The following is a 27427-nucleotide window of genomic DNA, read 5'->3' on the forward strand; positions in this document are numbered from 1 at the left end:
TCCAGGACAGGACAGGCTGTGTGGCTGGGGGACAAGGACACCATAGCAGGGCTCCCAGTGCCACCTAGTGGGGACAGGAAACGCTCAGGGGCCACCCACCCCTGAAACCTGGGTGCTGCTGGGTGCAGCCGACTTTCCCCCTCCCCGGCCAGCCTCTCTCACCACCCTGCCAGAGATCCATAGCTTCTGCCCACAAGCTGCAATGTCCGGAAAACATTACAGCCACTCTCATAAGAGGATGTTTCAAGAAAGCCCCCCAAAAGTATTACATCTTCTGGGGCACACACTGATGCTTGATGCTCGTTTTATCTGCACAGCTATCTGTGAATTATCCCTCCTCTGTGCGTGTGAACTCTGACACACAATCATGCATATACAGGAATGCGTCGCAGACACATCAGCCAAGGAAAACACCAGCACAGCAACAGCTTGTGTGACTGCACAAGTTTTATTCTGTAGGCTTTCTCCCCGAAAAACAGGCCAGAGGTTCTGCGAGATGGAAACAGCAGATGGGGCCATAAAGGTGCGGTACAGAGCTCTGTGCAAGTTTACAAATGGGAAGGCTAAAAATGAGTAACAAATGCAATTTAACCGGGGGGGTGGGGTGGGGGGGTGGGGGGGTTGGTGCACGGGTTATGAGTGGATTTGCAATCCTGGTGTGCGAATGCAATCTTTCCTTCCACCTCTCCAACCAGCAGGCAACCGTCAATCTCTTAAGACGTTTCTCCACTTATCTACAGCCATTTAACCACTTGGCATTTTCTTCCATTCCATCTGCATCCTCAGTCTCTTCCTTCCTCACGTGTCCTTAGCCTGAAAACAATACCTAGGATATTAAGGAGAAAACCATGATACCTTGTGGAAGAGATGGAGCCTTCTCCAGGTGAAAGGCACCTTCATGAACACTGGTGTGTCACTCAGCTGGTCTGCCCAGTGTAGTATAGCCCATACACTGAAAACAGACCAAGTAAGGCCCCAAGAAATTACTAGTTTCCAGTAGATACCCCCGGTTCACCTACTAGTCAAATACAGCCCCTCATTGCTCAAAGGATCAGCTACCAGATTTTTGTTGGCCTTAATCATGATTAAGCTGAGCATCTCTCCAGGGAGTTTTTCCAGGGAACGCAAATCCCTGCAAAAATTAAATCAGCTCCAAGATGCTCTATTATCCTCATGATCCACTCTGAAATCAAGGCAAAGGGTGAGGCTGGAATATCAGGCCCATTGTGATAATGATCTCAGCTAGGCTGGATCCTCAATACTTCTCCAGTAATACATGAGACACGTCTGGAAATGGGGAGAGAGGAAATACATTCAAAAAGAAGTGGTCACAGAGTTCAAGGCAACAGAAGGGAAGGAGCTAACAAGAAACCCTGCCATTAAGAAGGCAATTAGGTAAAATCCAGGGCCTAGGTAAACTAACAGGTTGGTCACATCTCTCTGAACATGAACCCCATACAAAGCCAAGACACCAGGTGAGTAGCTTAGGTATGTTCAGAAAGCCAAATGACTTGGGGTCCCATGGGGTCACACTGTCCTGAGCCCCTGCTCCCTAGGACAGCCCCTTCTCACCTACAGCAAAAACCCTGCAGGATCCCAAAGAAACACCAGCTGGTCTCCAAGCACTTAAACTGAAGGCTGTCCTCTTACCATGAACTCACCTCCTCTGCTCTCACATGTCCCAGCTGCCAACCTACTGCCTAGTTTCAAAACAGCAGATTTGGGATCGGAGTAGTCAAGTGAGCTGTGGTGGTCCAACAGGCTTCCACACAACTAGTGTCCTCCAAGAGCTGCCCTCTCCTCCCAGAGCAGCACAGTCTGAAAGAAAGGAAAGACATGTGGGCAAACATCAGTCTCAAAGCTGAACTCCTCCAGCTGCTCAGGACCAGATGATTATTTTAAGAGCACTTACATGAGAGAAAGAATAGCTTGGAAACTGCTAAGGAGAGACTTGACTAGGTCCCCTCCAGGTCACCAAGCACACTCAGGGCAGCAGAAGCAGCTCCAGGCTCTTGGCTCTGTCAAAATTTGGTGGCAAAACTGAAAAATGTGGTAGAAGACATTTTCTTTTTGCAAATTTTGCCAACCTGTCACGACACACTGGTGGTGATGAGCTGCAGAGAGATTTGGGCAGGCAGTGGCAGGAGCTAGGCTCAGCACAGGTGAGGTTGGTAGGCACGTTGTGGGGAAGGAAGACTGGGAGACATATGAACATAGCAGAGCTAACACTGTTACTAGGATTGGGGAGAAAACTGGAGAAAGGTGTCTTTGGGGGTGGGATTATCAGATCCTAGAACCGCCCAGGGATAGTCAGACCCATCAGATTCTAAACAGCCCAGATAATCACAGCAGTCAAGTCCCTGCTGGTGCATAGCCTGTCCCAAAGGCAGAGAGAATAAGAAATACAACATGAGGCCAGAGTGGCTTTACGCTACCTCCAGGCCAGGTAGACCAGCTGGCCTTCAGTGCTGCACACCCAGGCAAGCCCTGCTTCCCTCAGCAAAAACCCAGAGGGCTGACCACAACGTGCTTGGGTGTGACAGCTGGCATCTGCATAGGAAAGGGTCCTTCAGCATGACACATTATCATCTAAATCCCAAGACAGATATTAACATCTGTCATCTGGCTCTAGCAAGGCTTTAAGGGTTTGGGGGAATGAAACAGGTAACCCCAACGTGGCTTGAGAGGAGAAGGAGCTTCCCCCCACCAGGCAGCGGCTCTAAACCCTAGACCCTACATCAAAATAAGTTGCAGATCTCAAACTAGACTTCTCCATGGAAACTGAGGTCTCCTCAGACCTACGTGCCCAAGCAGTCCAGGGCAATGCTCACCAGGGAGGCAAGAGGAATAGCTGGGATAGGCAAAAAGGGGAGCTCAAACGTCTCTGGAGAGTACACATACTAAGCTCCGAGTATGCCTGCACTGCCCAGCAGCTTCGTTCCCTGTCTTGCTCCCAGGTCCCAGTCTCTGACTGTCCATCCACATTGCAAGTACAGCCTTTTCCACATGGGCTGTAGTTTGGACGAGATCAGTTTGGCTTCTCCTAGGTGACAGATCACTGCACATGATGGATCATGCTGGGGCTGCCACACCTCTTTGTGATCACAGGAATCTGGGACTGCTGAAACCCCAGAAATTACTGACGGTGTCTCAGAGCCAGTGAGCACTACAAGGGACCCATAAGTGACCTGGGCCAAAAATTACACAGTGTGGAAGTGGTCATCCCCAAGCTCTGCGGACTCAAGCCACTTTTCATCATGTGTCATGGGAGTCAGGGAAGAGCAAACTCCCTCTGCAGTAGATGCTGAAGCTCTATTCTCACCACTGAAGGAAGCTCAGGCATCTGTACCTGGCTGATGGTACAAGTTGTACTGGATAAGAGCAACAGTCTGCCAAGACTAGTGCTCTTCCCCAGCAATGGCACACAACTTGGTAAAGGCCACAAGAAACGAGGTGAGTACAGAGTGATCCCACCTGTGACAGTGCCTTCCCAGCTGCCTACAAACTGCTCCTCAGTCCACCTCCTGAGCTAGAGATTGTAGTTGCCCTGCGATATCTAACAGCACTGCTCAAGAGGTTATGACACATTTTGACTCCCGCCTTTGAATGGGGAGTGAGCAATCCCTACATATCTCATCTGCAAAGGATGGCAAGCCCTCCTTGAAAGCTTTTCAAAGAGAAGTTGCATATTAATATCTCCAAGTTTAAAATTACTTGCTGAAACAAGCTATGTGCCAGGCTGTCCCACCTTTATCTCTGCAGTACTGGGAACGTGCCCACAAGAAGTAGACGACCTCCAGATGGGCAGCAGAATAGAAAAACCTGAGGCTGATGTCCTCCAAACATACCACAAACTCATCACATCTCCAGGGGATCCCAGCAGACAACTCTTAATTTATGTCTTCTACATAGAGACCACCAGCCAAAAAGAATAAATGCTGGCCTTTACACAGCCTCACCTCTCTGCTCCGCAAATTAGAGAAGCCCTAATGTTTGCCTGCATATCAGCACAAACATGCTACCTCAAACAACTTGAAGCTGACAGTATTTTAGTCTTCCATGTTGAATACTGAGGACCTGAGCTTGCAGCTTCCTGAGTATGAAGGCAAAGAAACTTGAAGAAAACTGCAGCTCAGTTTGAACCACATTTTTTCTGAGCATCAGTCACTCCCTGTAATTAATTAGATCCCCAAAATACACAAGAAACTAAGAAAAACAACAGCCACAAGCTAAGATGACTGCACTCTATCAAAAAAGCTTTAATCTCTATGCAATGAATAAATAACTCTGACGTAACTATACACAGCAATTTTTCATCAGATGTCTGAGTATCAACCTCCCTTTCCAGACCTACTCTGATACAGCTACCAGCAAATGTGCTGATGGAAAACCACTGGCCACATTCACAAATGTGTCTAAAATCTAGCACATGAATCCAGCAGAAGCTGTTTCAAGAACCTACCACACCACCTCCTCCTTCTATAGCAACGCCACCTTGCAAGCCTCAGCATCTCTCTGTGCACTCCATGGGTATTTTAGCCCATAGCCTCACCATGGAAAGCACAAATACTGCTTTTTCAAGGATAAACAAGAGGTCAAAATCTGAGTGGATATTCCCAAAATCCATCAGACATAGGTTGGAAAAAAGAACAACCCCAGAGCATTCAAATGCAGCTTTCCCAGGTGTATGGCCAACAGACTCTGTACCCAAACCAATGCCAGTAGCTGATGGATACTATTCATCTCCAGATTCCCAGTCAACTGGAGTCAGAATGTGATGATTTTGTGTGCTACTGGCCTCTGACTGGGACAATACAAACAAACAGGCTATTTCTGCACTAACAATTGTCCCTTTTCAGGGAAGGCTCTTTCATATCAGGCAGCCCATATTGCTACTGCTTAATCAGGCCGAGATTTAAGGAAGCCCGCTGTGAGATGACACAGATTGCTTCCTCCCTCGGGAGCTGGCGATCACCACGGTCAGTGTGTAACCGGCAACCCCTGCAAAAAGAGTCCCCATTATACACAACAGCTGAGTTCTCTTCTTCCTCTGCCAGCTCTTGGCCTCCACAGATCTGGAATAGGACCAAGGAGCCACCCCAGATGTTGGCCTTTTTATTCCTCGGAAGTCTTAACTGGCCACAGCTGGAAAGCAACGACTGAGGGAATGTGTAGCTGTTCACACATCTCTTCTGCCTCTCGTGTCAGCTCCGTAGACAGAGCTTTGTCTTGGTGTAGATGAAACCATCTGCTCAGTGTCTGGCAACTCCAGGCAGGCAAAGGGCAGGGAAGGCTGCCACAGCCAGCTGCCTGCCACCCAGGCAATTCCTGACTGTGCTGAGCAGCCAGGGCAGGGCAGCTCTGGCTGAGAAGGACCACCAGCATGGAGGGGAAAGGAGGATGGCGCACATTCCCCACGACAGGTCTGGAACAGGGCAGCAGGATCAACCCAAACAGCTCCAGGTAGCTGAGACCTTTTGATCTCCCTCCTTCACGACCTCTGTGAAAGACTCATCAGGTGCCCTACAAGAGGCACTGGTGAGGGATTGTGCCTCCAAAGCATGCAAGTCTGCTGGGGCCCTGGTTCTACCTTCCTGTCAGGGTGCCAGAGCTAAGCAGTGTGCCATCTGACGTGGACCTAGCATGGCTTCAGCAGCCTTACTCCCGCTTGGGTGTTAAAGTTGTTGTTGAGATGCAGAAATTAGGCATGCAGGATCCCCAGCCACACATATCTCCAAACTCTCTTCCATCCTAGCAGGGGAGATAGTGTGTCCCAGGCAACAGCCTGATTAGCACCATCACCTTCCCACACCTCAAGACTCTTCCAGCCTGCCTGGCAGCTTCTGCCTTGGGTCCCTATTCCAAAGCTCAAGCTTGTGTCTGGAAAACACTTCACCCAGATCAGAGCCTGCTATTACTCCGTGCCCAAAGTCTCCCCTGATTTGACAGACTACATCCTCAGGCTGTACAAATGACTCCAGGCCTGTGTCCAGACCCACTGCTACTGCAACTTATTTGAGCACTGTCTTTTCATCGAGCCACCCATCATCATCCCTGCATGGGATATCTCTGCAGCCTGGAGATCAAGGTGAGCAAAGACCACTTTGTATAGCAGGTGTGCAAGAAATCAACTGAAAGTTGCAGCAAGCTGCACGGTGATAGCTGCCCATCATTGACTTCCCTGCCCCTGAAAAACAGTCCCATGGGAAATTCTTCCAAATCACACAAGGAGCAGAAAATGTAGTTTAAGAAGGGAAAGTGTCAGCAGCTTTCCCTGAAGATGTTGCTTATAATTATTGAAACATATGTATTTGTGGGGTCTGCACATGAGTGTCTACACAGGCACAAACACAAAGTACACAGCTATGTGTCCAGCCATTTCCTCTGGCAAACCTAAACAAAAAGCACCCATTTCTCGGTGTCAGCTCTGCTAAAGTACAGCTGGGCTAAAAGTGATGGAATGAACAGTACTGTGCACAAATACACCATCCAAATTGCAGAAAGGCTGCTTCTATTTCCCATGCATTTGTAAAACTTATATAATATTTTAATAGTCAGAGGAGTTGGAGATGTACATTTTTACTGCAGCTGAAGTGTACCCTAGTTGTTTCAGCTTGCAGGATAAGAACAGGACACACAGGAGGCCCCAGACATGTTCCCAGACAGCTCCTGCATCCCAGGCCAGTTTCCTAGATGCAACTGTGGCCTCAGAAGATCCCACACCAGCATGCCTGGCCAAGCTCTGCAGGAGCAAGACAGCTCCTACAGGGAGAGATGGCTACACAGGAGCCAGGAACCAGTAGGAAATCAACAGGGCAGCTTCAAAACTGACAGCTTCTCACCTCCTCCAAACTGGGGAGATGTGGCAATACCACAGGGTGGAATAAAACCAAGTGCATTTGATTTCTAAATGTCCCGACTTCACTTCATCAGCTATGCTATTAGAAACACATGCAAGGGAATGCATTATTATTTCCAGATATGATTTTCATCTGAGAGTCCCTTTCAACACAAAGTGTAGCTGTGTTACAGCTGAATATCATTTCAGGCAGATTTCTCCACACCAGCAAGAACAAGCTTCACCCTAAGCAGGTTAGAGCTGATATGGATCATTTCAGAAGACCGTCATGGCCCACTGTTAGCAACAGGTGCTGCCTATTAACCTTAATTAAGACACAGGTGACACTAATCACTTAATTGGTCCTTCATTAGGATCTGAAAAACCTTTATGCATAGAAAAAACCCCACACATTTGGCCCCGCTTAAGATACCAGCCTTCATCATCTCTACCTTGCTTTCCCCTCCACGTTTTTCCAAGCCCCTGGGGAAAACCCACATCAGGCTCAGACCAGCAACTGTACAAGAGCTGGAAGACCTCGTCACTTCCTCCCCAGCCAGGCTGGCACCACATCAGAGCTGTCACCAGGTCTCTCCTGTCCTACTTTCCTGCAACTGGATGTCACTACATGGGAGTAAGGGCCTTGGAGACTCTGGGACTAACACGTGCAGTTTTCTAGGACAGCATGTTCCAGTTGTGAGCTCCAAAGAGCATGTTGAACACAATGGAGAGCCAGCTCCCGCTCAGAGGCAGTTCATAGCACCACCAAATTCAGTTTTAGACCCTGCTCTGTCTTGGCCACAGCAAACCACTCCTTTTGTCCAGCCCATTGGCAGAGCTTGGTGCCTCCCAAGGATGCTCTCCCTCCTCCAGACCCTCTGGAATGGAAGGACCCTGAGGGCCTTCACCATGGAGAAGCCATCTCATGAAAACCCTTCCATGCACCTTGACTTTCCATGGCTTCCTGACCTCCTGCAGCCTTGTGTCAGGAAGGGCAGCGAGCAGACCTAGTGTGAGGTTACCATAGCCTTTCCACACCTCTCTCAGGAAGCTCAAAAGAGTTGTGCTAGGAGAGGCTGTTGCTCCTTCCCAACACCCATAATCTCCTACAACAGGATTAGAAGAGCACAGGTTGATAAATGCTTCTTCTGAGACATCCATCCCACTATGGGCTGCCCCTGCCTTCCCAATACCTTTGGGGTCTGGGTTTTTTCTGGGTTACAAGCACCACAGGACAGCAAAGGGTGACCGCTAAAGAAATGTTCATCCAGGTCCTAAGGTTCAGTATTTACATCACTGAGCACCACAGGAATCTTGCTGCTGCTATTAGCTGTGATCTTTTGAAAACCAGGCACTATGATATAGCAGTACCAGTATATTAAACTGCATGAGAATAGTATGAGTATCTGCACTCTCATGCTGTTGTAAACTCCTTGACACTATTGTATCCCAGGCAAAACAACTCCTGGTCACAGTTCAGGAGCTGGCATGACTAAGTAACCTTCTCTATAGGTTTCAGCAGTTGTGTTCAACAGCATGGGCACAAACTGCACTTTGGTATCTGTGCCAGAGAACAACGTCATAGCAATGAAGCCGAGGGACTGTGAGATGAGCCATGTCAAGAGGTGTCCAGCACCCAGTGGGATAAGAAAGCCAAATTTTCCCCATTGTCCCACAGTACTGCAAACAATGTGCTACAGCCACACAACAGAGTTAGTGTGCAAAAGAAAAAAAGAACCGCCTATCTGAGCAGCCCAATTCCTGCCTCAGTTTGTTTCCTCTCCAGCAAATAAAGCATTAAAAAATTAAGTAGATCCAATAAAATGCAAGTCAGTCCATCCCTCGCCCTATACTCCAACAGCAGGAAAACAACAGCTGGCTGGAGCTGGCAGTTAAATGGGTATCCAAATGCATCTTGCAGCCTAAAATCCTCACTCAGTGGAACAAGGCCTTAGCATCTGACAAGGCCACCGACAAAATTGCTCTGTCACCTTGAAGCTTTGTCAGAGGCTGTCTGTGCTGGACACAAGTCTTCAGTGGAGCCTGCATGAGGAACCAAAGGCCTCTTTGCACTGGGCTCAGCCAAAGATGCCCAGAAGCACATTAGGACTGCACCGGCTTCAGCCCTTCCTCCAAGGGAGCCTTTGCTTCATGACCTTGAGGTGACCCACCCCGAAACTCAGACTGCCCAGCTGACTCTTCTGTGGAATCAGGGGAAATCAGTATCATAAACAAAATAATCAAAGGATTCACATGTCTTTCCCTACCGTGTCTCCAACAGCTCTCCTACACCCTTCCATCTTCTGCTTCCTCACATGTGCTGCCCCTGTCCTCTTCCCTCCTGTCTTGTGATCTTCCAAAGATGCTGCCTGAGAAGCAGCAGAGAGCAGAGCAGAGACATTCCCAGTGCTAACAGCAGAGCACAGGACCACCTGCAGGCAGAGCTTCACGCTTGCCAGAACTTTCACTGCAGACCTCCCTGGGGGACAGCAGCAGTTAGAGGTTTTCCACCTGACAGCAGGTTTCTAGCCTTCCCCGCTCTGCCCCTTATTGTACACGAAGGACACTATGCCAGTGTACCACTGCTCAGCAGCTGGGACATGGGACACCCACCTCATGGCCTCTGCATTACGCAGCCAGGGTGCAAGCCCCCAGCACAGTCCAGCTGCATCCCAAATCCTTGCCTGCCAAGACCAACAAGCTGTGTGATTTCTGAGGGGACAAGTCCTGCCATACACCACAGGGAGCTCAGAGCCATCTCGCTGACAGGCTGGGAGTTTGTTACCCTGGAAGGTGAAAGTGGTCTCTGCAGCAGGCTGAGAGCAGCTGGAGAAGCGGTCAGCCTCCCACCCACCTGCCAGGTCCTTGGCTCCTTCAGAGAAGCCTGCCTGTGTTTGGCCAGACACTGCCACTTCCTGGCAGCCTCAGAGCTGTGAAGCAAAACTGCTCCAACAACTCACCTCAGCTGCTGGTGGAGAGACACAGCCGGCGATGACAGCCAAGGACCTGCCCAGGCCAGCAGGGTGTTCTCTGTAACCATTAGCAATAAGAGTGGCTGGGACCAGCACCATCTCTGTCCATCAACTTGGCCTCCTGTCCCAGCAAGTCAAGAGGAACAGAAGATGTCTGTGAGACCCTAGAAGTTCCCAGCACAGTGGATGGCAGCCTGTTCTTCTTGCATGCTGCCTCATCACACTCAGCCAGCACTGAGAAGCCAGCTAGCCAGCCAGAAGGGATGATGTTGCACAATTAAGCTTTGGGACAGCAGACTGAGCTACCAGTGGTGGATGCTAGTAGCTTTCTTAACTTTGCATTTAATTTGATATTTTCTTTTGGTTTGCTTAAAAATTGTACATTAATTAGTGAACATGGAAAACTAACACGGAGCTGATTCTCATCTGCTTTACAGACAATACACTCGTTATGGGGGGGAACAGTAATACAGCTACACTACACTTCAATTTCCTACCCAAAGCAACCATACCATGGTCTAACAATGGGAAGCAAGCTTAAACTGGGAGAAACCTTTGGTGAGACCTGCAAACTGGAAAATTCTTTGTGTTCTCTTTGTTGCTAACCCAGAATAGTGTAGGTCTCAGAGCTGGACACCCTCAAGCTGAAGGGTGGATTTCAAGCACACAGAAAAGACACTAAATAAATTCTGGAACATTTTCACTCATCTCTAGATGGGACGAGCTTTGCTCATTCATATTCACAGGATTGTCTCAGTCACTATAAAACTTGTACAAGGAAACCAAGTCACACGCAGCCCCACAATGGTGGGCAACGGGGCTTTAAAAGAAACCCTTGTGAGGCAGCCCCATCACCATCACAGCAACTCCTCAGGTGCCTGCCTGGGTAGCAAGCCCCTCTGTACAGCTCAATGCCCCTGACCCGAGCCAGGGCCAGCCACACTTACTGTGATTTCCTCCACCATTACAAATCCCTTCTAATTCCCTCTAAACCATTCCTCATCTCCATCAAAGTGCAGCTCCCTCCCTGCTTTGCCCAGTGGGGATTAGCACCGCCCCTTGGAGCAGGGACTGCAGGCACAGTGAAGGCAGAGCAGGACTCGCCCTGCCTGTGGAGAGGCCTCTCCCTGCATCCCTGTGCCACTGCCCTGATTTCATGGCTAATCTGAACCTGTCACAAGCCAGCACCCACTTGCTCCCAGCCTCCCACTGCACCTCACTCAGGAGACTGAAAGCAACTCAACAGTCTCAGGGCTTTCAGGCACTGGCTCCAGCCTGCAACGTAACATCTGCACACAGATCTGGGGGATCATCCCTTCCACTGGGAGAAAGGAGCAAGCAGCAGGACAGGCTGCTCCACCAAAGAGACCTAACATTGTTTATAGAGGGAGTGATGAGAGATGGCTCCACCCCCCTATGCTGTAACCATTCAGAAGTAACCATTCCATCACATGGTAAACTCCAAACCCTTTGTCCATCTCCAGATTGCTCCCTCCTCCAAGACTGCTGCTGTAGCCTCACTATCTCTGGCAGGACTGTGGGGGACACCTTCACTGACAGGGAAACAGCACCAAAGAACAGCCATAAATTCACAGTGGTATTTGCAGTCACCCCTTACAGTCCCACAACTCCCAAGAGTTAAGAGATTCACAAGCACAGCCCAAGTTTTGGTGACAGCACCATCAGTTTGACAAGAACAGGTAAGAGGCCAGACTGGCTCCCCTTCTTACTAGTGCAGGAAGGTTTGGGACCTCAGGGGCTATGCTGGAAGATGCTGCAGCTAATGCCAGGATGAGCCTGAGCTACATGGGGAGCCTCAGGTTTGGTGATGGGCAAACAGCATCACACTGGGCTGCAGCGTGGAGCACCTAGCTGCCCCAGTGAGGTGGCCAGACATAGCTAGATGAAGGCACTTCACACTTCAAGAGTGCTTCAGCAGCAGGAACATATTGGCACTGACCAGGAGACCACTGTGCATCAAGGAGTTAGCAATGCATCTATAACCCGAGTACACCTGTGCCTGTGCTACACTGGGCTGTGCTGGGTGTACAGAATGTTCTTCAGCCTGGGCTGTGCAGCACAAACCCCTTGGCTGCAGGAAAGGCTCAGCCAGTGCATCGCCCTGACAGAGCCTGCAGGCAGCGGCTGCTCATCCCTGCTGCTGCCTAACTGCGAGCCGCAAATCCTCCTGAGAACATCCTTTAGGAATGGAGTCGTTTTCTTGTAAGAAAATTATATAATGGCTTGGGTGACCAAAAGGGATAGCTTCTCTTCATGGACGGGATCTGCTCTGAGCCGTGGGAGAAATCTATCCAGAGTCTGTCAGATGCTGAACAAACATGGAGTGCCCAGCATCTGAAGGGACATAAGATTTACTCACTATATATACTCCTTATTCTGTCTTATTAAATCTGCTCTTTTATTAAGACAGTTGGGCTTTTCCTGCCGAGAACTGACTCACTCTCACCTCACCCCCGCCTGGTGCAGAACAGGGAGGCAGGGAGGACACGCAGCTTCCCTGTGCAGCACAGGCAGCACACAACATAAGGGCGCAAGGTACATGGGGCTAGTGGGTGGAGGCACTTGACACAAAGGGGCCAAAAGGACAGCAGGGAACTGAGTAGTTGGGGGAAGAAGCTACGGCACACAGCCTGTGGCAGGGCCGAGCCAAATCTCTGCAGCTCTGTTTCAGGCAGCTGGGACTCCACTGCAAAGTGCTCATCCCTGTGTATTTCTAGCCCTTGCCCTTACCATGGCTTGTCCGCTCTGGATACAGGCGCAAACCCGACTGGAAGTCCCAGCCAGGATGTCCCAGCCCATGCCTGGACCACTCTTTACTCATTGGCCAGCCCTGTGCTTAGTAACGACCAGTCTAGAGAGGTTATTTGCTGGCTACTGCATAAGAAGATGCCGGGATTTCTTTTCTGTCTCCAGTCTCCAGCACTGGTCATTTCTGTCTCCAAAGGAAGCCTCTGGCACAAACGCACAGGGACACACACACTTCCCCAAGGCACAGGGACACACACACTTACTTCCCCAAGACCCCTGCTCCAAGAAGGAGCATCCCCGGGCCACCCCCACATGACCTCACACTGCAGCTTGCACTGCAGCATGATGTGTCCCCAAGGCAGGTCCCAGATGAGAACACAGATACGGGGGATCAGAGAGGAGAGGAAGAGTTACATCCACCTACAGCTCCCGCACCAAGCCTCAAGGTTGTTATGTCCTGCCCACAGGCTGTAGCTGGGACTTTACCACCTCAGGCTGTGAACCAGGGATACCCACTGGTAACACTAGCCAGCGCTTTCCCTACTGCAACAAATATAGCCCCAATGGGCTCCAGCATGAGCCCCACCTCCCCTGCACCAAGAACACGGGAAAACAATGTGACTGCAAACCATTGCCCACAAAAACAAAACAACCGAGCCTTTCCTTGTCACTCTTTTGGATGGAAACTGCAGAGGAAAGAAGCAGGGTCCAGTGGAAATCCACAGGAAGAAACCAGGAGAAAGAAATGACCCCAGACTCTCCCCACTTCATGTGGCCAGTGCTATACCATCAGTCTGTGACTGACAGACCTGAAGCTCCCTAGAAAGATCAATCTGAGGCCCAAATGCCTTCAAAAGTTCTGCATGCTGCCTGACAAGGGGTTAATATGTTGAGCGAGCAGGGGCTGACCTTGTGCACAAGATGAGCAAAGCCTAAGATCCGAAGTCCTAGGTGTCACACTTTCCATGGCTTGGCCACCATGACCAGGCTTCCCCAGCCAGGCTCTGATAGGCATACATGCTGCTGGAAGGACACAGCCACTCAGACGGAGCCCTCAACAAACCCGGGGTGAAGGTTCCCTGGGATGAACCAGGATGTGGGGAAGCATCTTGGGGTGACTGGCAGTGGGTCAGCAAGAAAGGAGCAGAACAGATGACCTCGGACCAGCTTTGCCTTTTGGCAGACTGTCAGAAGCGAGGGTGTTTTGCAGTGGTCAGACCTAAACCGATGCTTCAACTCCCTTTTCTCATCATGCCAGCATGGAACTGGGGAATCTCACTGGGGCATTTGCTGCAATGAGTTCAGCTCCAGCAGTTAAAGTTAGAGCTTGGCCATCTGTCTGATGCTTCCATAATTTAGGTGGACAACTCATGGTAACTTTTAAGGACCTTGTGACTGCACATGTTGCTGCTTTCAGATCTCAGCAGCCATGACCACTCTGCTGACAGGCATCCCAGGCTCCCTGAAGCATCTGTTGTCTTATTAGCAGAGCCTCCACTTGGGATTTATTTTCCATCCAGAATTTAAGCTGAATTTATGTATTAACTAAAGACTATTAGTGCCAAAAATAAGTGGAATGCCACTTGCTCAGCAACACAGGCCTTACAAAAGACCACGTGACACAGCCAACCCACCCAATCACAACCCCAGAGAGGCTTTTTATAGACACCCACGTCTGATGGAGTGCAAGTGATGCTCGGCTTGCTGCAAGCTTTGCTCTGCAAGCATCTGATTGCAGGGGGAGGGGAGGGACATCTCCCCACATCCACAGGCAGGAGGCACAGTTCCTTCCACTCTGCTGACTGGGTAAGCAGCCAGGTAGAAATAGAAATGGTTTAGGAACAGGTAGTGGCAGAGCTGCTTCACTTCCCTGCCATAAACACCCACACATGCAGCATGCAGCCTCTGACACAGCATACATGCTACTGAGCATCTCAGTGCAGTATTCAAACATCAAGGGTCCTCCACTTCCCTCTGTGCAAAACTGCTCAAGGGAGGAAAAAGGCCAGCCCAACATTGCACAGCTCTAGTTGACAGCAGCTTCTCTGTGTCCCAGGTTGTCCCCCAAGGTATGTTTTCCTTTGAGTATACCCCACCTCCCCAGCACCAAGCTGGCTCAAGCTAGCAGGAGAGTGACACTGATGTGACTGAGGGCTTCTGCAAGGACTCTGAACAATGTCCACTGAGAGGGATGTGAAGCCACAGCAGCAGCCCCAGGAAGCCCACACAGCACAAGCTGAGGCACTGAAGGGTCAGTGGCAGGTGGAGGGTCGCCCTCATATACCAAGACAAGCAGAGACACCTGCTTGGCATGGCCTCTTCCCTTCCACTGCTCCCTGTCCTACTCCCTTCCAAACCAGCCACCCTGCACTCTTTTCCAAGCCATCCTCAGCTGCTGAATGTGGGACGGGCAGTGGCCAGCGTGGCTTTGCTGGTCTGGTAGGTCTCTGAAGCACACCCAGTACACTGGGCTGCAAAGGGGCCACTTTGGCCATGATGCGGCGTGAGGCAGCACACAGACAGCCCATGGCCCATGGCTTTGACCCAAAGGAGCATTTGGGAAAATAGGTCACAGGCTTGAAGCAGAGGTCAGCAGAGCTGGGGCCAGTATAGTTCATCGATACAAACCTCTATGCTCTTGCAGCTGCTTGCAGAGGTCTGAACAGCGGCTTTAAGCCATCAGTTGGACCAGAAGCCCCAGGCAGGCTGCTGCACTCCATGCTCCTGCTTGCCCCGGGACATGGTGTGCTGGCAGAAGCATTCCTGTGCTCACAGTCCCACCTCAGGTAGGGTGCTTGCTTCCCAGGCTGCAAGGCAAAAAGGCAAAAAGTCCACCCAGCAGCCACTTTGGTCCTGTCATTTCTGTGTCATTGATCTGCATGGGAATACAGAGCAGGGAGAGCAGGCAATGGCATCTGATAATCAGGGAACAGGCAGGTCCACAAACAACAAGCCCAGCACCAGGTGTCACCTTGCCAAGAGTTTGTGAGATACAATCCAGTCTGGTAAAGCTGGCAAAGAGCTGCTCTTCATGCTATCCTGGCTCCCACTTTGCCCAAGAGAGAGCCTGGGTAGAGCTCAGCCCAGTGCTGCTACAGCCCTGACCTTCTCAGGGACAGCACCCAGCCACTCTGCTTCCAATGCTTCCCAGCCCCCAGCCCTGCTCTCTGTAGCCTGGTCCCTTCACTGCACATTCACTTGAGAAAGACTTAAAACAAAAGCATAGTTCATCCTAGGAGCACCTGGGATGGGCTACAAAGAGCAGCTCAGAGAAGCAAGCCAAGACTACCAGACAGACCATGTGCAAGAGGGGGCCGCAGGCAGAGGGTGCTGGGCAGGATGGATGGGGTCTGGGGGGACAGCAGTGCCTCCCTGGGACACGTGCTGTCAGGTTTCAGACACAGCTTTGGGAGTCTGGTCCTCAGCCCTCCCAGGCCAGTGGTGAGTTGAGGCTGCCCTGGGAGGGTGTCGGGAACGGCAGGGCAATCTCCAAGAGTGTGCAGAGGGCCTTTAGACTCTACCTGTCCTAAGTGCCTTTGGCAAGGACAGGCAGAGCCTTACAGAGCACTGGATGAGACCTGCAAGGAGGGAAAGAAGGGGGAGCAAGCTGTGAGCATATTCTGGACCTGATCCAGAGCAGCCTGGGTGATGGAAGCCCCAAGGAGTCAATGGCACGGCTGCACAAGAGCTCGTCCATGTGTCCTTGCACACCATTTTGACAGCAGTGGAGAGACCTATCCCATGGAGCCGAATGGGGGAGATGTTACCCCTCCACAGCCCTTGCTCTGAGGGGACAGGGAACGCAGAGACAGAGTCCAAGGCCAGAGGACCACAGTGAGCACCCAGGGGCAGCTCTGGATCCACGCTCTGTAGGCAGACACAAGGCTGCCTGACTCCATTGCTCCTCTTTTACGGGGAAACCTCCACTGAATTAGCGAGGAACCAGGAGACATCCAGCAAGAGCACTGGCCCCAGCTGCCTCCTTGGCCAAGGGTCTGTGGCACACTGTCTCACAGACACTAACTCACAGCCCAGCATCCTCAGACAAATACGGGGGACCCAAATACCCACCAAGTCTCCAGCTGTCTGCAGGCCTTTGGTTACAGGCAAGTGAGAACCACATGGGCAACAGGTCCAGGGGGGCCTTCCACACACGGTGACAGAGTGGGTGAGGTTGGGGGGATCTCTAGAGCTCCTCTTATCTAACAGCCCTGTTCAATCAGGGCTGCCCAAAGCCCATTGACCAGGACCATGTTGTCAGCTTTTGAATATCTCCAAGTGCCACTGATCTCCACCCTCTGGGCCTGGCCAGGCAGCCAGTTTTCAATCCCCCACACTGCCTGCTCATCCAGCCCACACATCAACAGCTTGTCTATGAGTGTCTTATGGGAAATGGTGTCAAAGGCCTTCCTGAAGTCCAGATAGACGACGTCCGCTGCTCTTCCCTTGTCTCCTATGCCAGCCACGGCATCACAGGTGATCAGGTTGACACAACCATCTTCCTCTAGGCAGTCTCAGACTTTTGTGACTTTGCCCCTCACTCAAAAATCATCCAATTTCCTACAAAAACACCTGTGTCTCACCAGCAGACTCCTGCAAGAGAGAGACCTAGAAGGGATGCTGAGAGCCTTTCCAGGCAAGCAGGTTCAACCTGTGTGCCCTGCATATTTAGTGGCACCAGACCACTTCATATTCCCTTGTCTCATCCAAATACTGAATTTTGAAGAAATTTTCCCCTAAACCAGTTCTAAATGGAAAAAAAAAAAAAAAAAAAGTCATTGAAACACCTTCAAGTTTTCAAATAGGGTGCAGCCTCAGAGCACGCTGCAGAAAAAGGAACCAAAGCCATCATTAAAAATATGTTAATGTTTTCTTAGCTCAACTACAATTATCGCTCCGAAAGCTGAGGATGTACGATAGAGAAGAGTGTGTGTGGGAGGGAGGAGAGGAGAAGGGGAAAAAGAGAAAGTCAACCGCAGCATGGAAGGAAATTCAACATTGCCAAGTGAAAGCCACTGTGCTGGGCAGAATTTATTTCCTTGCAGAAGGGTTTCCCATGTAATCTGTCACACAGAGGAGAAAAAAACATTATTTTGAAGAACATTGGCCATGAAAGTAAGACTTCAAAGAGGGGGTTTCACTCAGATGCTGCAGCCAAGACATTAGCCTCACATATGCCATTCCCCAACCTCCAACAAAGGATGATCTTAGCCCAGCATAAAACTGCTCTACATAAAATCCTGTTACAAGCCACACTTGCTGGAAGGTGTGAGTCTGTTACAGTGACGATCTCCAAACCTCCAAGCCCCACTGCTGGGCAGGTAGGTTTCTGCCCCAGATACATGGATGAGTTTTCTACAAGCTCCACACTCACTCCCTTCCCACCAATCTGAGAAGCTCCTGGGAACATTGTTAGCCTGGCAGGTTGCTGACCTTTTTAATAGGACCGTTGCTGACCGTTTTTAATAGGAGGAGCCCAGTGCATGGTCCTCCCATGCAGGCACTGCCCATCGCCATGACCGCTCTTCCCTCCTCAAATCTGGCTGCCAGTGTGCCGTATCTGGGAACCTGTGCTGTGTCACGAGGTTTTGCCTCCGGCAACAACAGGCAGCAGAGCTGGCAGGAGCCGCTGTCTGATGGGGCACCACTGACCCCGCTCCTCACACCCTCAGCCCAAAGGAGACTGAGACAGCAGCTCTGCTGCCAGCTTTGACTGCACTGCTGGGCTCTCTGGAAAGGCCCCTGCTCCAGCCCGCTTAATAAACACTCGAGTGAGACAGCTTGGACCCTGCAGCCCTTTGAACCAGAATGAGAGGCTCGGCAGAGCTCACCTGTGCTGTACTTCAGGTCAGCTTTAATGGGGCACCCCATGGGCCCAGGAGGTGAAGGATTAGTGACTTTATTGCCCACCCAGAGAAGGAAAGGGCTAGTGCTGCTCTCCCAGCTCTGGGATACAGCCTGACCACTGGGCAAGTGTGAGGAGTGGGAAATTCCCTGAAGGCAGAGTAATGAGAAAGGGCACTCAATTACAAAAGAGACGATGGGAAAAGAAACTCTATGACACAGCCTCTCCCAAAAGGTTCACACCGTGCTTTCAGTAAATCTTGCCCAATATAAGGAAACATCCCAGATGGAGACCAGCCCTATCCACAAAGCCTCAGCATCTGTCATCCCAGACACGAGCCCTGCAGGGATCTGTGCAGGGGCAGGGACTAAGTGACCTTTCTTGGACCCTGACCTACACAAGAGCACACATAGCCACGTCTCCCCCTACGTCAAGAGCAAATGACAGAACAAGACCTCTCTCTCCAGCTGCAGAGCTGCCCAGCACCATGACTCAAGGAGCCACCTCCAGCCCCAGGAGCAAAGGGAGCCCAGAGCTCATCACCAGCATCCTCACAGCCCATGCAGCTGGCCAACACTCAGCACAGGCAATAGGCAGCTGCGGTCCTGCAGCCTCCCAGGGCTGCCTTGGCACCAGCCGCTGCAGGAAAACCATAGCCACTCTCCTGGCAGGAAGGTTTCAAAAGGTCACAGTTTCCTAACGTGTCCTTCTGTCCTTCCAATGTGCCCATCTGTCATTCTGAAGCCAGAACCCTCTTCACAAATTTATTATTTGGGAGTTACCAGCTGCTCTCCTGGGTGCTTTAACATCTAAATATGAAGTTTGCTGGTTTCATCAGCAGTTTCAAAGTTCACCAGCAAAAGGTATTTTCTCTCCTTGCTCAAAGAACCATTTGGACCCTCCTTCCTGCAATGGCCATAGTTTTATTCACAGTTACCAGTCTGATCATAGTGACAGCATGTGCTTTCTTGGCAAATTCACCTGTTTTTACTACAGGTGTATCAACACCGTGGGCAGGATTTCCTCCACTTCCTTGCACCTGTGCTGTCCTGGTGTGACAGCTCTGGTCTCTGTGCTTTTGCTCTGACGACATGGAGCAGAAGGTAATTCAGCCCACAGCGCTTGGGAAGGAAGAAAAACCGTCTGTGACCTCAGGCAGGAGGGCTCCCAGATTCACTGTCTCAGCACAGGTGGAGTGCAGTTGTCTTTCCTCTCACCAGGAAGAGTCTGCAGAAGTAAACAAGCACACAAAACCCTGCCTGTCTGGGCTTGGATCATTTCCCAGTAACATTTACTAACACATAGCATCCCAGAGGGCTGAGGAATGGGCCCTGATGGCAACTCTCAGGGTCATTTCAAGCCACAAAACACAATCCTAATCTCTCAGCTCCATGCAGCAGCTACAGATTTGCAGAAGTTTGCTAGCATCAGCAGACCAGCCACTCAGCTTGCCTCACCCAAGCATTCTTCCATCACAGCAAGCACCACAAAGCTGCTCAGCCCTCTAACAGCTTGGGAAATCCTCTCTCCACACCATCATGCAGCATCAAGTGCCCTCGGGGATCTGTGCTCACAGCCAGCACTCCCAGCTAGTTCTGAGCACCAGAAAAACAGCCTGGATGCCAGAAGCCTGCGTGTCACCACGCAATGGACTGACAGAAATCGTCTCTTCACACGTCACAGCTCCCCCACGCAGATGGAAGATGGAGCGTGCTGCTGCAGATCAGAGGCAAGTTTGGGGATCACAAGTTTAGCCTCTGTGGATCTGACACCATTGCTGTGAGCTGAGAATGGCTGGGACATGTTCAGAGCTAGATCACCACCCAAGGAGAGTCAACACACTGCTGACCAGTACCAGGCAGGTCCCTTGCAGACCCATTCCAGAAACAAGCCAGGGCTCCTCCACCCCCAAACACCTATTCAGACCCTCCCAACTGCACAGAGTACCACTGCAGGGTCTGCCTCCTTTTTAACAGTGCCTGCCACCTCCAAGGAGGACCAGTTGGCAGCAGAGACAGCCCTGCACCCAAAGAGATGGACTGCTCTCAGGTCCATCAGCAAAAGGAGCTGCAGGGAGGGCAGGGTTTCATTACTGTTTCTGCTGATTACTGACACACTGATATGAACCCAGCACACTACCAGTTTTTGCCTGCTCCCTAGCAAAGCATGCAGAGCAGCATCCTTCCTGCTTGCCAGGCAGGGAATCACAGTGTGGGGATGCTAAGCAGCTTTCCAATGATCAGTGGCACAGATGGGAACTGAAGCAAATCTCCAAGCACAGCCCCCCTGCCTGCATCAGTTCCCTCCAGAGCACAAAGCCACACAAACACACCTCTCTGCAGTGTGTGCACCCAGCACAGCTGCACAGCTGAGACAAACATGTACAGCCGGCTTTCTATGCTGCACCCCCCACGCAGGATGTCTGTACACTAGAAATGGGCTAGATAATCCACAAAGCTCCTTCTCTGGAGCATGGTCTGGGTGATGGAGATTAGGCTTCACGGAGGAATTACTGATCAATAAGTGGAGAAACGTGTGACTGCCTCCCCACAGAGCACACCCCTCCTGGGGCTAAAACCAGAGCACTGCTCCAGCCCCGTACCGTGCCTCTCCCCACTGTAGCCCACCACTTCTGGCAACAAGGCTTTTGGGGAAATGCAGAATCAGTAGCTGCACCCCAACCACATACACAGAGGCATGGCCTCCACGGTCCTGTGTGATCCTCCTTCCCTGTGGCCCCAGCAGCATGCTGCAGCAAGGCACTGTCTGAAAAAGGACCTTCTTTGGGTGATCCCACACATGCTGCTTCCCATCACCCTCGTTCTTGTAGGTATAAAAGAATTGCTAATTTCCATGCAAACCATCCTACATCTACTGCTATGTCCTACCCAGTGCCCAAAACCCTCAGGGGCCTTTCCCAGCATCTCACCTGTATCTGATCCTCCCAAGCCCACCAGAACACCTCATCCCCTCTTGGTTTTCCCCTTCTTGCCTGTGAGTCCATTTGGGTTCTGGGGCATTCTCAGGTCTGGTGCTCCCATAGCATTTGACATGGCCTGCAGTTGCTGTTGTGCCTGAACATTCAAGAAACAACAACAGCCATCCTACAGACCCAGCCTCTTGTGTCCTCTGTGCCAGGAGGACCAGCTTAAATCACCAAACTAGGAAGAACGTGTGCCAGGGCAGAGCAATCCTTCTGTACCACAGACCTCCACCCTGGCTGCATCCTTGCTTCCTGACATCAAGCCATCTGTCTGGGACTATTAAAGATCAGGGCAGTGTTGAGGTGATGGGACACTCATTTGGTGTCTGCCCCATCTGCTTGAGGCCCAGCAGTGCTGACAGAGGCCAGAGGAGCCAGGCGGGGTGTGCAGATGCTGGAATGGGCACTGCCTCCTCCTGCCATGTATATGAAGCGTGCCGAGCCAAGCCAGGAGCTGCAGGAAGGACCTGGCAGGGAAACACATCCAACTGCTTCTTGCTGCCTCAGCTCTGCAGATTTGGGGATGTGTCTGTGGGACTCACGCTCTCCAGTGCTACAAGAAAGGGCCTCCAGGTCTCCCCAAAGCCACCAGGTAGCACCCAGCCATGCCAGCACCACCACCCCACCCCCCCCCGCCAGGACAGGAATCTCCACTTCATTCCAGCACAGCACATAAATGTGCAGCTGCCTGGGCAGGCAGCAAGTGTCCCATGGCCCTACAAGAAGAGGCCCTGATGTTCCCTCACTGGGCAGCTCACCACAGAGCTCAGGGCCAGCAGCACAAGAGACAACCTGGCAGCCAGGATGGGAAGATACCTCCTTCTCCCAGCAGGGATACAGACAGAAGGAGAAGCCAAGAATCCACACAGCAGGGGACTGTCCCAGGGGTGCTGATGGCTGCAGCTGGACTCCCAGCCACAACTGCCAGCCTGGCTCAAGGCTGAAAGCAGCCTAGAGGGGACTCAGCCGCTCACATCCCCACTCCTCTCCTCTGCACCGAGCCACACAGAAGGGCAGCTGAGGAAGACCAAAGGGGTGGAGGTGGGAAGGAAGGAACACCCAGAGCAGCAGGTCCAGGCAAGGGCCAGAGGGACCCGTTCCCATCATTGCTGTTACTACCGTCCCATGAGGAAGATCCAACCCCTAAGCAAGGCATCCTGACAGCCCACTCATACTCCCTGCCACACTCCCAGGGCTAATGAACGTGTTGCTAATTGTCCTCCACACACCTCTGCATGCTGGGAAAGGCCACCTCACATTGATGGAGGCGACAGTAGAGACTGTGCCTGATCTTGACCTCACCTTGGCTTCACCCAAGCACAGCCCACCCCAAACAGCTGCAACGGGCAGTGCAGCAGCAGGGAGTCAGGGTCCAGTGGGGTCAGGCTCTGGCGAGTGCAGCAGCCAGGGCTGGTGTGTTACTGCCAACTTTGAGGCAGCCCAGAACACAGACCTAATTCCAGTCCCCACCCTCCTGCCAAACCATCTGCCTGCCCCGAGACCACCGAGAGGATCCTGAACAGCATTTTGTCATTACCAAGCCATTATGAAAAGTAGATGAGCAGTGATTGATTATAATGAATGTAAATACCTGCTTTCCAACCCCAAATTGTCAGGACCTGACTAGCTCTCCCACTAAGTAGTACAGCATGTCCTTCCACAGCCTCTGCAAAAGCCTTCCCATCCTTCTCATCATTTCTGCAAGCCATCAGGCACTGCCCATCCAGACTTGCCCTAGAAAACCGTCATGTCCAAGATCTACCCTTCATCAGCCCTGGGGCTGTTCTCCCACCCGCAGATCCCACAGGCTCATTTCTAGTACCTGAACCCATTGGGAATGCTTTCCCAGAGTCCTCACCTTCATCAAGAGGGCAAAGGACAGTCCCCTTACACCAGGACAGTGTAAGAGTGGGGGTCAGCAGGGTGGGAGCTGAGCGCTCACAAATATGGCACATCCCTACTCATCGAATGCACGCGTCCCATCCCAGAGATGCTGTGCCCAGAGATGACAGCAACCAGCTCTCCTCCAGGAAGCCACCAACTATGAGGCATTCCTGCAAAACCAGGACACATGCTCCAGCCTGCAAGGATAAACCCAGTTGCCTTCCATGGGCCAGCAAACAACAAGTGACAGGAATACAGGAAACAACGGCACTGTCCTGCTGCAGACAACGGGGCATGGGGCAACTAGGGGGACCAGTGAGCACCACTGCAGCCACCAACCCCAGCCAAAAGACCTTAAAGAGCTGCTCTGTCCAGGGAGAGATGCTGTGAGCAGAAGCACCTTGTCCCTGGGCTACAACATCAGACAGGAGGGTGGAAATGGACCTGAGTATCTGTCTAGTCCCTAGTCTCGGATCCTCTGAGCAGGCTACCTTGCCTGCCTGCAAGGAAGTTGCCAATACCAGGGTCATTCCTGATGGGTGTCTGCCCAACCTACCGTCAAAACACTCTGCTGATAGCTCTCACCTAGCTCCAGACCAAGCTACCAGGGACAAGGGGATAATTCCCTGCAGAGGAGCAGATACCTCTGGTTTGCAGTTTCCACAGCCTTGTCAGAACTGTTCCCATCTTCTGGCCTCTTTTCTGTACACAGCTTCTTCCCATCAGCCCACCCAGCTCCATCCTCAAGGTGCCATACCAGATGGAGCCACGCTCAGCCCATACCACTATCATGAGGGCCAGCCCAGTCCCAATCCTTGATTCACACTGGGGAACAGTTCTAGGAGGTCACCCTTTAATCATGGTTTGCACTGCAGAGATACCTCAAGGGGGCAATCGCTTGGGCTGAGACCCCGAGACGGGAAGACCAGAAAGGATTCACTGACATGCAATCAGCCACTGATGCCAAGACATGGCTACAACTCAGCAAGAGCTGACTGACCCTACCATGTACAGAAACAAGAAACCCCTTCCCACATGAACACCAGCGCCCTGGATCTCCAAGGCAGCATCTCCTGTCCCGCTCCGACCTGCTGAAACTCTTATTTTCTCATTTCCTTTTTCTTCCTTAATCTGAACTCTCCTCCTCCCCTGAACAGCTTCAGTGCTGTGTGCTGTGACTTCCATTCAAAACTTTTCCTTAAATCCACCATGCACAGAGGTGATCCTTCCCCTACACAACTACATCCCAGGTTTCCATGCCTGGAGTGACACAAATTATTTTCATTCAAGCTGCAGATCGTCAGCTCCCTTATAGTACCCTGTATTCTGGGGAACCTCATGTTTTCTCCTCCAGACTGGTCTCCCTCTTACCAAGGATGGAATTGGGCTGTGGGGATTAAATGAAAGCAGTTTTCACTGACCCTTCTGGCCAAGCTTTGCAGCACACAGCCTACCATCAAGCTGCAGCAGCCAAGCACTGGGAGCACGATCATTTGGCAGAGAAAGAGCAGCACAGTGATTCATCTGCCTTTTGATCTTTAGCCTACCCTTGCAGGCTCAATACTCTGTCTTCAAAATTTCTGGCAGTTGGCAAACTTCTTCACCTCCCCCCCCCAGATTGGAGAAGGCAAATGTTGAGAGGTGCTGGCACCCTGTAGGGGTTTGACTGCTGCACACCCAATTCAGTAGGCGAGCAGATGCCTGGCTGCCAAAGTTGCCAGGGAGATGAGCTTCCTCCAGAGCCTCCCCATGCCGCACACGTCCACCCGAGCTCCCACCGAGGACAGGCGTCCTCTGCCATCTGCACCAGGCAGAGCACCACACAGCACAAAGGAAACCTCACCAGGGAGTTGGGGCAGAGCCTTCTCCTTCAAACGGCACCATTTGGACATGAAAGAGTGGTCCAGCAGTTTGGAAGGGCGCATGCTTGCATCCTGGCAGCCTCCTCTGATCAGCAGGAAGAACAGAGAGAGAGAGAGGATCTACTGACATCTTTGCTACACTCAGCTCCCCAACCAGCATGACCATCACTGACCACACTGCTGCACCTGGCACCAAGCAGGCACAGAAGGACCGACAGAAGCTGCCAGACAGCCCCAACACCTCCCACCTCAGCGGAGACACTTTATCACATCCCAGCACTTTAACACTCAGGCTCCTCTGCAGTGAGAATTTCTCAGACAACCACATTCACCCACAGGCTTGCAGCCTCGCAAACCTGCTGCCCACCACGGATCGACCTCCTGCAGCTCCTCCTGGCCAAGCACACCACTCACCTCTGTCCTTGATGCTGCATCTGCACCCTTGCCTGCCAAAGGCCAGCACAGCTTGTGGGGGGAAGCCTACACAGCACGGCTCTCCTCTACACTCAGTGGTGTCACGCAGTGACTCAGGAGGGGAAGCAGAGACAATGCAATGCCAGTATCAGCATCCAATGCCCTAAATCTGGCAAAGCAGCAGCTGCTCCTTGTAGGATGCCATGCTGCTCATGGGGAGTGGCAACCCCATCTGCTCCTGCTGCGAGAGGCACCCTCAGCCCAGCACTACAGTTCCAAAACTTATCCTTTGTGTGACTTTGCAGACCATTTTGGGGTGTGCCAAATGCTTTAAGGCCCAAGGTCCTGGTGACCATGGTGCATTTTGCCTTACACAGCCCAAATCAGGTGGGGAGCTCAGCTGCAGCAGAACATGGCTCCCTTTTTGCCTGATGATGGACTTTGTTGCCTCTGTGCTCCCAAGCATGCACCAGTTTCTGATCCAGATCCAAACCCAAGTCAAGATGTTGCTTGTGATTTAGAAAGGGTGTCATACTTCAGGACCCGTATCTCAGGGTTATTAGGTAGCAGAGCACAAGCACAGTCACTGAGCAGCAGCTGGTGTCCAGGGGCTGTGCATGGATAGGCCACAGATACAAAAATCAGCACTGCTGGGATCATGCAGGAGCCTTTTTCGTCTCCTCTTACTCATAGAGATCCTTGGGGAGATGCTTTTAGTCAAATGTTTCTGAAAGAGGGACTGAAAAATTAGCCAAGCTTCGCTCCACACACGGCATATGCCTGGGAGTGGACAGCCTCCATGGTTTCAGGTACAGCTAAAGTCCCTTGAACCCACAGCACCGGCCAAGCAAAGTTTCAGCTGCCAGTTCCCCATGACAGCTGGCTCAACTGGGAGACGAGGAGATGACCTGGCCACGAGGACCCAGCCACCCCAGGTCCACGCGCAGGCCAAATCCTGAGTGCCAGCTAGCCAGGAGCAGAGAGCACCCAGGAATGTGCTGTCCTTGCCGGGAGTGAAAGCCTTCTGCAGCAAAAGTGACCATTCCCCACCTGCAGAAACTCAAGGCAAGACGGAAGCAAGTTTTCACTCTTCTGCAAAACCTAAGGAAGTGTGATTTTCCGAAGGTGGTGAGAAATAGTTTCAGACAGCTCTAATTAGCAGGGTGGCGCCTGAGAAAATCCAGCTTTGCTGCTCCCTGCTCCACAGCTGTCTTGGGATGAAGGGGGAGCACCAGCACTGGTGGCCAGAGCCCACCTGCACCCTTCCCCTGTGCCTGCCTAGCTTCAAGCAAGCCCAATGACTTACGGAGTAGGGGAGAGGGATATTTTTGCATGAGCTTCTGGTCCTGAGCTGCCAGTGCTATTTCAAGCAGCAACACCTACACTGTAGCCCAGAGGGTTGTATTTTCCCGCGGGCACTTCAAAATCAGGACTCCCTGCTTTCCTCACAGGCCAGCTGCCTCCAGCCTGGCTCACTGTAACCAACCGCCCACGTGGCCCCCAAGTCCCATGCCACAGCACTAGCATGCTCCTGATTCCCACTGAGACCTTCTGACTGGGAAAAAAGAAAAGACCTCATATCACAAGAAATACCTGCTGCAACAACAGGTCCTCTGCCTGCAAATCCTCCTGGGGATCTGCCACCACCAGATTACTTGCCCAGACTAAGCTACCTAATCCTACAGGCAAGTCGCATACCTTGTCCTGGAACTCTGCAGCATTTTTGGTGAGGTGCTCCGGGAGATGTACAAACTCTAATTAAAGCTACTTTGCAAATTCCTGCATATGGAGGCAGGAAGACATTTATTCCTCTGTGAAAGCAGAAATCAGAGCCCCGACAGGTTAAATCCCCACCAGCAA

The 27427-nt window shown here is 51.7% G+C and overlaps 1 protein-coding gene across 2 annotated transcripts in view; it reads right to left on the reverse strand.

Annotated features, from left to right (window-relative positions):
- Positions 1 to 437: 437 nt before the first annotated feature.
- LOC121092327 (pro-neuregulin-2, membrane-bound isoform-like) overlaps positions 438 to 27427 on the reverse strand; it is a 30754-nt gene continuing 3764 nt past the window's right edge. Inside the window, exons 2-3 of one of the 2 annotated variants that reach the window (XM_040603138.1) lie at positions 1662 to 1818; positions 438 to 826 (exon numbers count right to left, since the gene is read on the reverse strand). In XM_040603138.1, the coding sequence (XP_040459072.1) occupies positions 1736 to 1818 (83 nt within the window). In that variant the 3' untranslated portion in view covers positions 438 to 826; positions 1662 to 1735. Of the gene's footprint in view, positions 827 to 1650; positions 1819 to 27427 lie in introns of both variants that reach the window. The other variant, XM_040603139.1, reaches the window with a different exon arrangement.

This window comes from Falco naumanni, chromosome 8 (genome assembly GCF_017639655.2).
Source record: "Falco naumanni isolate bFalNau1 chromosome 8, bFalNau1.pat, whole genome shotgun sequence".
In the NCBI taxonomy this organism is placed as follows: Eukaryota; Metazoa; Chordata; class Aves; order Falconiformes; family Falconidae; genus Falco; species Falco naumanni.